Source organism: Bombina bombina, chromosome 7 (assembly GCF_027579735.1).
Source record: "Bombina bombina isolate aBomBom1 chromosome 7, aBomBom1.pri, whole genome shotgun sequence".
NCBI classification, from domain to species: Eukaryota; Metazoa; Chordata; class Amphibia; order Anura; family Bombinatoridae; genus Bombina; species Bombina bombina.
This window is the reverse complement of record NC_069505.1, coordinates 274145208-274158203: the sequence shown is the minus strand read 5'-3', so window position 1 is coordinate 274158203 and position 12996 is coordinate 274145208. Positions and strand designations below refer to the sequence as shown.

The window sequence follows — 12996 nt, the reverse complement described above, 5'->3', positions numbered from 1 at the left end:
GGTTTCAAATCGTATCCACCCAGAGGCAGGTTCCTCCTGTCAAACATCTCTTCAAGACCAGAAAAGAGAGACGCTTTCCTGTGAGGGATCTCTCATCTCTCGGAGTAATCGTCCCAGTCCCTCCGGCAGAAAGAGGTCTGGGGTATTATTCAAACCTTTTCATGGTCTCAAAGAAGGAGGGCGCGTTTTGTCCAATTCTGGACCTAAAGGCCCTAAACAAGTTTCTGTCAGTTCCATCGTTCAAGATGGAGATGATCAGGTTAATTTTGCCCCTGGTTCAAGAGGGGCAAATCATGACGACTATAGACCTGAATGATGCTTACCTTCATGTTCCAATCCACAAGGATCACTTGTTTGCCTTCCTGGACCAGCACTTCCAGTTTGTGGCCCTTCCGTTTTTGGTCTGGTGACCACCCCAAGAGTCTTTACAAAGGTTCTGGGAGCTCTTCTCGCAGTAGTGAGAGCCAGAGGGATTGCTGTGGCACCGTATCTGGACGATATTCTGGTCCAGGCTCCATCCTGCAGTCTGGCGGTGGATCACACAAGAGCTCTTCTCCTTCGGTCCCACGGGTGGAAGATAAATGAAGGAAAGAGTTCATTGGTCCCCAGCAACAGGGTGGAGTTCCTGGGTTCGATAATAGATTATTCAGCAATGAGGATATTTTTGACAGACCAGAGTCGTTGCAAGCTGGCGTCCAACTGTCTAGCCCTGCAGACATCCTCCAGGACATCTGTGGCCTGGTGTATGGAGGTAATCGGGCTCATGGTATCCAGCATAGATGTCATTCCATTCGCTTGGTTCCATCACAGACCTCTTCAGCTGTGCATGTTGAGACAATGGTACGGCGATCATTCATATTTGTCCCAACAGATATAAATATTTTGGAACTTCGAGCGATATTCAATGCTCTGAGGGCCTGGCTCCCTCTGGGGTCGTCCCAATTCATCAGATTCCAATCGGACAACATTACCTTGTGGCTTACATAAACCAACAGGGGGGGACGAGAAGCTCCCTTGCAATGAGGGAAGTATCTTGGATTCTGGAATGAGCAGAGACTCACAATTGTTCGCTCTCAGCGATCCACATTCCGGGTGTGGACAACTGGTAAGCGGATTTTCTGAGCAGACAGACGTTTCATCCAGGGGAATGGTCTCTCCACCCTGAGATGTTTTCGGAGATCTGCAGCAAATGGGGGATGCCAGAAATAGATCTCATGGCGTCCAGACTCAATTGCAAGCTACCCAGATACGGGTTGCGATCCAGGGAATTGATAGACGCCTTGGCGGTACCCTGGGACTTCAACCTAATTTACATATTTCCACCGTTGCCTCTTCTACCTCGAATAGTGGCCCGCATCAAGCTGGAGCAAGCTTAGGCTATTCTGATTACACCGTCGTGGCCGCGGAGGACGTGGTTTGCGGATCTAGTTGCAATGTCGTCATATCCGCCGTGGAAGTTACCTTGTCGCAAGGATCTGCTAGTTCAAGGTCCTTTTCAACATCAAAATCTCAATTCTCTGAGGCTGACTGCATGAAGATTGAACGTCTAGTCTTAGCCAAGAGAGGATTTTTGGAGAGAGTGATTGATACTCTTGTTCAGGCCAGGTAGCCGGTCACTAGACACATCTACCACAAGGTGTGGAGGACCTACTTGTCCTGGTGTGAGGAACGAGGATACCCATGGCATAAGGTCAGGGTATCCAGGATTTTGGCCTTTCTTCAGGACGGTCTAGATAAGGGCCTTGCCGCCAGTTCCCTAAAGGGACAGATCTCAGCTTTATCTGTACTGTTACATAAGAAGCTTGCGGAGCTTCCTGACATTCAGTCCTTTGTTAAGGCTCTGGTTAGGATCAGACCTGTCTTCAGGAATCTGACTCCTCCTTGGAGCTTAAACTTGGTTCTTAAGGTTTTGCAGAGGGCTCCGTTTGAGCCTATGCATGCCCTTGACATTAAGATTCTCTCATGGAAGGTCCTGTTGCTATTGGATCGGCACGCAGAGTCTCTGAGTTGGCAGCCTTGTAATGTGAGCCTCCCTACTTAGTTTTTCATGCTGATAAGGCTGTTCTTCGCACTGGATTGGAATTCCTTCCCAAGGTAGTGTTGAGTCGTAATATCAATCAGGAAATAGTAGTTCCTTCCTTGTGTCCTAACCCTTCTTCTTCGAAGGAGAGGTTACTTTATAATTTGGATCTGGTCTGAGCGTTAAAGTTTTATCTTCAAGCCACGAAGGAGTTCAGACAGACGTTGTCCTTATTGTTGTGTATTCTGGAAGACGCAGGGGACAGAGGGCCTCTACAACTTCTTTATCTTTTTGGTTAAGGAGTATGATCCGTCTGGCATATGAGACAGCGGGACAGAAGCCTCCTCAGAGGATTACGGCTCACTCGACTAGAGCTGTGGCCTCTTCTTGGGCCTTTAAGAATAAGGCTTCTATGGGGCAGATTTGTAAGGCGGCCACCTGGTCAAGATTTTATAAATTTGACGTTTTTGCTTTGGCAGAAGCAGCTTTTGGGAGAAAGGTTCTGCAGGCTGTGGTGCTCTCAGTTTAGGGTCTGCCTCCTTTACCCTCACGTTTTCTTCATTCAGTGTCCTCTAGAGCTTGGGTATTTGTTCCCACAAGTGATGAATGAAGCAGTGGACTCTCCTCCCCTTTAGATGGAAAACATAAATTATGCTTCCCTGATAATTTAATTTCCATCGTGGGGAGGAGAGTCCACTGCACCCGTCTGTTCTCTGGTGGGCAGACCGAAATTTATTTTTGTTCTTCTGGCACCATTTATACCCTGATATTTCTCCTACTGTTCCTTGTTCCCTTGGCAGAATGACTGGGGGGTGATGGGAGTGGGGGAGGTATTTAAGCCTTTGGCTAGGGTGTCTTTGCCTCCTCCTGGTGGCCAGGCTCTTATTTCCCACAAGTGATGAATGAAGCAGTGGACTCTCCTCCCCACGATAGAAATGAAATTATCAGGTAAGCATAATTTATGTTTTTTGTTTTTATACCACACAAAGGAGGGGATTAGAAGGGAAAATAAGTAAATTAGACATTTGTGGCTCTTCACTAACACTTATATACATATACATGTGTGTGTGTGTGTATGTATATATATATATATATATATATATATATATATATATATATATATATATATATATATATACATATATATATATATATACTCACTGTATATCTCCATTTACTTTCTATGTAGCTTTCTCCCCTGCATATGGCGATGAGCAATGCGCATGCACTGTGTGTACTTCTGCACTCAATGCTCCTAATTTTTTTGAGCAGCTCACACTTACAATGGTAAAAAATAAGCTTTGTGCCTATCTCAGATTAAGCAAAATTTGGAAAAAAAAGTTAGTCAAACACACACACACACACACACACACTAACATACATAAAACCACTTACATATATACACACAACACACTCACACATGCACACACAGGCACACATATACTGTGCATACACACAGACACACTTATACATATGCACACATACACACAAATACACTTATAGACACAACACACTTATACATACAAACTCACACATACAGACACGCTTATACATACGCACAACACGCATACACACAAATACGCTTATACACACTCACAACACACTTATACATACTCACACATACACACAGATACGGCACGCTTATACATATGCACACATACACACAAATACGCTTATACATACGCACAACACGCATACACACAAATACGCTTATACACACTCACAACACACTTATACATACACACTCACACAGACATACATACAGATACGGCATGCTTATACATACGCACACATACACACAAATACGCTTATACACACAGATACGATTATACATACGCACAACACACACTTATACATTCACATTCACACATACGCTTATACATACGAACAACACACGCGCAAATACGCTTATACACACTCACAACACAGATACGCCTATACATACGCACAACACACACGCTTACAAACACACACAGACACAGAAGCCAAACAAAACGTTCCTTTGAAGAATAAGCGATTGTTAATAGCAACCTTCTATTCCTTTCTGCCCAATTGCTTCACTGCTGTTTGGTTTCTAATTGAACGCTAGTCAATAGCTGTACCAGGGACCCCTCCTGCTCTTCTGTGCACAGTATATTACAAATGTAGGGAGCCACAGAAATCTTTAAGGAGCCCCCAGTTTAAGAAGCAGTGCTTTATACAGTAGAACCCTTAACACAATGCTTATGCTAGAAAAGGGATCCTGTGTAATCTGAATCACTGCATGTTTTTTAGGTCATGCAACAAGCACAGAGACCCCATGGGTGCAATAATATGATATTCCAATCTCTCCTTTGTCAACAGGAGATTTTCTAAAGACCTTACAGGACTCTGATGCCAATGTACGCCGTGTGGCACTGGTCATGTTTAATTCTGCAGCTCACAACAAACCATCTCTTGTTAGGGGATTGCTGAAAAAGGTCCTACCCCCTCTGTACAATGAGACCAGAGTCAGAAGAGAGCTGATCCGGGAGGTAAGCAATGACTGAGTGTTAAAGGGACAGTCTACTCCAGAATTGTTATTGTTTAAAAAGATAGATTATATTAATATACTTTTTACCTCTGTGATTACCTTGTATCTAAGCCTCTGCAGACTGCCTCCTTATCTCAGTTATTTTGACAGACTTGCCTTTTAGCTAATCAGTGCTGATGGGAGTGAGCACAATGTTATCTATATGGCACACATGAACTAGCACTGTCTAGCTGTGAAAAACTGTCAAAATGCACTGAGATAAGAGGCGGTCTTCAAGGGCTTCGAAATTAGCATATGAGCCTTTAAGTGAGGCGTGGTGAGAGACTCTGCAACATGGAGTTAGTTCTAACAATAGCTCACAGACAATCCCAAAAGACCATACCAAAATAGAAAGGGAGCGGGTGTTATACAGTATCAGTGTTGGTGTGTAGGTGGGACCGTACAGCATCAGTGGTGTTTCTATGTGCAGGTGGTACAGTATGTGAGTTGGTGTATTATAAATGGTGCAGTATTGTAGTGCTGCTTAAAGGGATAGTCTAGTCAAAATTAAACTTTCATGATTCCGATAGATGCATGCAATTTTTAGCAACTTTCTAATTTACTCCTATTATCAATTTGTCTTCATTCTCTTGCTATCGTTATTTGAAAAGGCAGGAATGTAAGCTTAGGAGCTGACCCATTTTTGGTTCAGCACCTGGGTAGCGCTTGCTGATTGGTGTCTAAATGTAGCTTAGAACTGCATAGACTATCCCTTTAAAGTGATGGTAAACTAAGACCCAGTCAAACATGCGATTGTATAGAAAATAAAAAAATAAAGTGACTTTCATTCATGAAACCGCCGCAATCTGTCGGTATTTGTAAATATTTAATATTTAAATGCCTCATATTCACCTTTGTTCCCCCACCCGTAAAACCGCCGCCATTGATTTTTTGATGTCACGTTTTTTTAAATACCAATAGAAATCCAGGCCAGTCAGCGACACGTGTTTAAGCAAACACGCCCTAGATTATGTAAGCGCATGCGCAATTTTTAATTAATTCTATTTGCAATACTATTTGTATACAGTACTATGTATTGCATAAGGAATGACTCGCATGCGCAGAGTGAACAGTGAAGTCCAAGATGCCCTACTAATGACATAGAGAGCGGGTGGTTCCGCTCTCTACGTTGGTAATGGAACAGTTCAGGAAGTAATGCCGGGGGTGGAGTAAGGAGCGATAACGCTCAGTAAGTCCCATCTAAATTTAATATCAAATGTTTGAGATTTTTTTTAAATAAAGATAGCGATTTAGGTTGTACAGACTGGAGGAGTAATACTTTACTTTTAAAATGCACTAAATTTACCATCACTTTAAGTGCAGTTTTACTCTGCTGCGCATTTTGTGCAGTATTAAAGCGCTGCTGCTTTGTACACTTAGGACAATAGCAGAGTGTGCAGTGAGTTCTTTGTGTCTCTTTCTTTCGCAGGTAGAGATGGGTCCCTTTAAGCACACAGTTGATGATGGTCTGGACGTGCGGAAAGCTGCCTTTGAGTGTATGTATACACTGCTAGAGAGCTGCCTGGACCAGCTGGATATCTATGAGTATTTAAACCATGTGGAGGATGGACTCAAAGATCATTATGACATTAGGGTAAGAAACACAATCAGGTTTTTTTTTGTTGTTGCCATTTTTCAGCAGTTTTGTCTTTAGAAAACACATTGTCAAATATATCCAGAGAAATAATGTAACCTTTGTTGTGCCAACAGCAGATAAAACAATAATTTAACCCTAATTGTGGCAGTAACAGTGACTTAACCCCATTAGTGCCTGTAACACAGAAAAGCAATTTAACAACAAAAGCCTTTAACAGAGAGAAGTGGTTTAATTCTTATATACCCAGTAACTCATGAAATAACAATTTAAAGGGACAGAAAATCACACATTTTTCTTTCATGGTTCAGATCGAGTATACAATTTTAAGCAGCTTTCCAATTTGCTTGTTAGCACATTTGCTTTGCTCTTTTGGTATACTTTGTTGAAAAACACATACAGGTATGCTCGGGAGCAGCAATACCCTACTGGGAGCTTCTGCTGATTGGTGGCTGCACTATATGCTTCTTGTGATTTGCTCACAGAAAGTGTTCAGCTAGGTCCCCGTAGTCCAGGATACAAAGAGAAGGAAGCAAATTTGACAAAAGTAAATTGGAAAGATGTTTAAAATTGTATGCGCTATCTGACTTATGAAACAAAAACGTGGGGTTTCATATCCCTTTGCTTAAAATTGCATGCTCTATCTGAATCATTAATAGTATTAGTATCCCTTTAACAATTTTTGCCAGTAATAGAGCAGCAATTTAAAGGGACAGTCTACACCAGAATTTTTATTGTTTAAAAAGATAGATAATCCCTTTATTACCCATTCCACAGTTTTGCATAACCAACAGTTATATTAATAAACTCTGATTACCTTGTATCTAAGCCTCTGCAGACTGCCCCCTTATTTCAGTTCTTTTGACACACTTGCATTTTAGCCAATCAGTTTTGACTCTAGGTAACTCCACAGGCGTGAGCACAATGTTATATATATGGTACACATGAACTAACACCCTCTAGCTGTGAAAAACTGTCAAAATGCATTCAGAGAAGAGACGGCCTTCAAGGGCTAAGAAATTAGTATATGAGCCTACCTAGGTTTAGCGTTCAACAAAGAATACCAAGAGAACAAAGCAAATTTGATGATAAAAGTAAATTTGAAAGTTTAAAATGGCATGCCCTATCTGAATCATGAAAGTTTATTTTTGACTTGACTATCCCCTTTAACCTTCATTTGCTAATAAAACAGTGATATTTCACCTTCTCATTATGCTAGTAATATTGGCGTTTGAAACCTTTCTAGTGAAAGAAAATATTTATTGTTGCAATATAAATAATAGTGTGAATGTTCTGACAAGATGAAAGGTTAGGTAGAATAAATATACCTCTTTCTCCTGTATCCCTCAATGCAGTCCAACCACTGAAACCATAAGATGTTTAGAATCCATTTTGTCAGGCTTCTGTTACTTTAGGTTTCAACCTGTATCCTCTTTTTCAGATGCTGACCTTCATTATCCTCACACGCTTGTCCGCACTATGTCCTAGCGCTGTACTCCAGCGCTTAGACCAACTGATTGAGCCACTTAGGGCCACCTGCACAACTAAGGTAAGATGTGCAAGCCAACAACAGAACAAACAAGCTAGGGTCTTGAGAAACATGAGCTGGCTACATTAGAATGTCTAATGCAACACGCTACATGCAAACTGATTCTACAGTTGATGCCCCTATTCTGCCACATCGCTTAACTAAGACTGGTGGCTGGCAGTTCAATACTCTAGTATTTAAGAGGGCAATTCTGTAAAGCTCTCTGGCCTTGTGAGATACTATAAGAAATCTCTTCAGTACTGTGAAGCCCTGTGCGAATTCTATAAATGCAGTTTGTACCTTAAAAGGATATGAAACCCAGAAATGTTCTTTTGTGATTCAGACAGTTCATACAATTTAAAAACATAATCCAGTTTACTTGTTGTATTAAATTTTCTTTGTTCCCATGGTATTCTTTGTTGAAGAGATACCTAGGTAGGTGGGTGTAGTGCTGCCATCTAGTGCTCTTGCAAATTAATAACATTCTTATAAAACTGCTACCATATAACGCTCCCGAGCTTAAGTTCCTGCTTTTCATCAAAAGATACAAGAGAACAAAGAAAATTAGATAATAGAAGTCAATTAGAAAGTTGTTTAAAATCACATGTTTTAACTGAATCATGAAAGAAAAAATGTGGGGTTTCATGTCCCTTTTACTAACAGTATGTCTTGCAAAGGGGCGATCCCTGCTTTTAAGTATGTGAAGCAATGCATACATTACAATTTAAAATTAATTAATTATACCATTTTAAAATTGTATAATATTAATACATGACTCATTGAAATAAAATTATTCAGTCAAACGTATTGTTAAACGCATTAAAAATAGTAACAAAATTGTTCTGCAAACATCGTATATTATAGAAAATTTTTAAATCATACTCAAATCTCACAGGAAAGAAACACTTGACGGTGCACAGTAGAAATCAGAATAAAACTACACTTCACATGTAAAAAAAAAACCCAAAAAACGCTGTGAAATTCGAATTAGTAATACAAAATTTAAAGCGTATTGTTTACCTTATTGTAAAATAAGTATCTTTGCCTCTGCTAGTGGGATAAACAGGGGCTTTATTTGGGTGTAGCTTAAATTTCTCCATTAGGTCTGTCGTATTCTGTAAACAATATCTCCTGCAGAGCTTGCTGGTTTTTTTCTTGCAAGCTTGCTTTTTTTTTTTTTAAATAGAATTCATGAGAGGAATGATACTCAGACACTACCCACAATACAAAAGTAGGCAATAGCCATGGCCAGACAGGGAATAAAAAGTAGCCCTGGAAAAATTTGAAAACCAGCCTTATTTTCCATTGAGCGTGTAGAGTGCACAAGCCCCATTTTTCTCAAGAGGATTATTGGGATACTCCTTCCCCCAATAGTTGTTTTTCATAATTAAATGGTATTAGCTTGTAGTAAAAAAAAAAAAAACTAAATAAAAAATGCCAAATTGTTGTTATACAGGCACCCTACAACCCAATTACATCCATGACTCCCTTTCATAGTGTGAAAATTATATTCCATAAGTCATCTAGAAAGACTCAAAACAGTTTGTCACTGTCTCATAGTGTGACTTGACTAGACAAGGGAAACCATTCAAAAGGGCTACTGAATGATATACATGGTCTAGGGGGAAAAATACAAGGAAATCCCTTATGATCTTAATATGTATAGCTCATAGAAGAAGAGATGATACCGCTGCATTACCACACCCTTAAATTGTAGCCAACCAGCCTCAGCTGCTGTGGCTCACCGGGAAACCTCTTGGTGTCCTGGTAGGCCAGTCCAGCCTTGGCACTAGTCAGAAAACCAATTTGTCCTGATAAACAGTCAGGGAGGAAGATAGCCTATTGCTTGTAGGTCTGCTACAAATCTAGCTTAAATAAAAGCCATGGGAAAGTACATGATTCCTTACAGATGCTTCCCACAAAAGGTTCAAAAGAAAAGCCTTCAACGATCCCATGGAGAAGCACTAAGGATTTTTGTTTGGCATGAATACCTTCCACTGGCAAATAAGACTTCTGGACACCCACGTGCCTCTGTAAATGGCCGGCAAAGCATAGACTTAAACCTTTAGGGCACTTGTATTAAGACCCTTCATGGATGAATTTCAAGATGAGGAACAACAATATCTAAAGAATTGTAGAGGTGAAATTCCAAAATCATCAATAAGCTAAAGATGTAGGCACTTTATAGGTTTTCAAAAGTCTTCCTACTGGTAGGTCCTAATGTCTAATATTCTTCAGAGTTGCAGGGCCACCAAGGGGTTAGATACTGGGCTGGAAATACTGGTAAAATCTTTGGCCTTGCATTAATGTCAGGCTATAGAGAAGTAGCCCAAGTAGAGACTTCGGCTAATCTCATCAGTAGAAAACAGGGATGTATTGACCGATATAGCAGGGCTACCATTACCTGTCCTTGTCCTAAAGATATATACTGAGAACAAATTTTGAGGATGGAAACTGGCTGACAACAGCATTATCAATTTGAGCACTAGATAGTACAAAAAATTGACTGTTGAGGTTTCATTCTCCAACATGGACCTTGAGTCTCAAATAGTTTACCAGCTGGTCTGCAACAGTTTTAAATAAAGTAATTCTGCTCGCCGTCCTAGTTTGTAGGAATCTACTCAAATAAGCACATTTGGGGGTTGTCATTAGCCTTCCCCCTCCACAATAAGAATATTGTCCAGATAATTTATATACTTGTATGCCTTCCTTGCTGAGCTCTGCAATGAGCTAGATCAAAACCTTAGAAAAAATGTTCATGATGAGTTGAAGGAGCTGGAGGATAGACACAAAAACTTGTTTACCAAAATTTTAAGAAAACATTGATGTGCATTAATCACTGCGATACGCAGCTTCACACCTTTTAGATTGCTTGTTACTAGGTATGCCAGCAAAGGAGTTGTGTTGCTTATGCTAAACAGTGACTCCATCTTGAATGTGTGTACAGTCCTGGCCAAAAGTTTTGAGAATGACACAAATATTAATTTTCACAAAGTCTGCTGCTTAAGTGTTTTTAGATCTTTTTGTTGATTTTGGAATTTCTGGACTTCGGCTAATCTCATCAATAGAAAACAGGGATGTATTGACCGATATAGCAGGGCTACCATTACCTGTCATTGTCCTAAAGATATATACTGAGAACAAATTTTGAGGATGGAAACTGGCTGACAACAGCATTATCAATTTGAGCACTAGATGGTACAAAAAATTGACTGTTGAGGTTTCATTCTCCAACATGGACCTTGAGTCTCAAATAGTTTACCAGCTGGTCTGCAACAGCTTTAAATAAAGTAATTTTGCTCGCCATCCTAGTTTGTAGGAATCTACACAAATGAACACATTTGGGGGTTGTCATTAGCCTTCCCCCTCCACAATAAGAATATAGTCCAGGTAAATTATATACTTGTATGCCTTCCTTGCTGAGCTCTGCAATGAGCTAGATCAAAACCTTAGAAAAAATGTTCATGATGAGTTGAAGGGGCTGGAGGATAGACACAAAAACTTGTTTACCAAATTTTTAAGAAAACAGTGATGTGCATTAATCACTGCGATACGCAGCTTCACACCTTTTAGATTGCTTGTTACTAGGTATGCCAGCAAAGGAGTTGTGTTGCTTATGCTAAACAGTGACTCCATCTTGGATGTGTGTACAGTCCTGGCCAAAAGTTTTGAGAATATTAATTTTCACAAAGTCTGCTGCTTAAGTGTTTTTAGATCTTTTTGTCAGGTGTTACTATGGTATACTGAAGTATAATTACAAGCATTTCATAAGTGTCAATGGCTTTTATTGACAATTACATTACGTTTATGCAACTATTTGCAGCGTTGACCCTTCTTTTTCAAGACCTCTGCAATTCTCCCTGGCATGCTGTCAATCAACATCTGGGTCACATCCTGACTGATGGCAGCCCATTCTTGCATAATCAATGCTTGGAGTTTGTCAGAATTTGTGGGGATTCACCACAAGTTCTCAAAGGGATAAAGGTCTGGGGAGTTTCCTGGCCACGGACCCACAATTTTGATGTTTTCTTCCCCAAGCCACTTAGTTATCACGTTTGCCTTATGGCAAGTTGCTCCATCATGCTGGAAAAGGTATTGTTCGTCACCAAACTGTTCTTGGATGGTTGGGAGAAGTTGCTCTAGGAGGATGTTTTTGTACCATTCTTTATTCATGACTGTGTTCTTAGGCAAAATTGTGAGCAAGCCCACTCACTTGGCTGAGAAGCAACCCCACACATGAATGGTCTCAGGATGCTTTACTGTTGGCATTACACAGGACTGATGGTAGAGCTCACCTTTTCTTCTCCAGACAAGGTTTTTTCCAGATGCTCTAAAGAAATCTGAAAGGGGATTCATCAGAGAAAATGACTTTACCCCAGTTCTCAGCAGTCCAATCCCTGTACCTCTTACAGAATATCAGTCTGTCCCTGATGTTTTTCCTGGAGAGAAGTGGCTTCTTTGCTGCCCTTCTTGACACCAGACCATCCTCAAAGTCTTCGCCTCATTGTGCGTGCAGATACACTTACACCTGCCTGGTGCCATTCCTGAGCAAGCTCTGCACTGTGGTTTCCCCCGATCCCTCAGCTAAATCAACTTTAGGAGACGGTCCTGGCGCTTGCTGGACGTTCTTGGGCACCCTTAAGCCTTCTTCACAACAATTAAAACCTCTCTCCTTGAAGTTCTTGATGATCCGATAAATGGTTGATTTAGGTGCAATCTTAGTAGCCACAATATCCTTGCCTGTGAATCCATTTTTGTGCAAAGCAATGATGACTGCACGTGTTTCCTTGGAGGTAACCATGGTTAAAGTGAATGTAAATTTTCATGAATCAGTGCCCGGTTTTTAAAAATACTATAAAAAAAACAGGCATTTTCATTCATGAAAGTTTACATTGCAGCATATTTTAGAAATACCTTTTTCTTCAGTAAAGCCAGATCACCGATCCCCCGCCCGTAGTTCTTCTGTCCTTACGCCACCAATGATGAAACTGGCTTCCCCCCCAGATCTTGTGAGGCCACGCCGTGATTGGAGGAAGCCGGTTTAGTCATTGCTGTGTAAGTACAGCAGGATTAAGCGGGCGGGGGATCCCTGATATGGCTTTGGTGAAGAAAAAGGTATTTGTAAAATGCACTGCAATGTAAACTTTCATGAATTAAAGTGTCCATGGTTTTTAATAGTATTTTTAAAACCGGGCACTGATTCATAAAAATTTACATTCACTTTAACAGAGGAAGAACAATGATTTCAAGCACCACCCTCCTTTTAAAGCTTCCAGTCTGTTATTCTAACTCAATCAGCATGA

The 12996-nt window shown here is 40.6% G+C and overlaps 1 protein-coding gene across 1 annotated transcript in view; it reads left to right on the top strand.

Annotated features, from left to right (window-relative positions):
* Positions 1-12996, top strand: part of LOC128666284 (cullin-associated NEDD8-dissociated protein 1) — a 73979-nt gene that overhangs the window by 48480 nt on the left and 12503 nt on the right. Inside the window, exons 11-13 of the mRNA XM_053720771.1 lie at positions 4364-4533; positions 6001-6165; positions 7607-7714. Of these exons, the coding sequence (XP_053576746.1) occupies positions 4364-4533; positions 6001-6165; positions 7607-7714 (443 nt within the window). The remainder of the gene's footprint in view (positions 1-4363; positions 4534-6000; positions 6166-7606; positions 7715-12996) is intronic.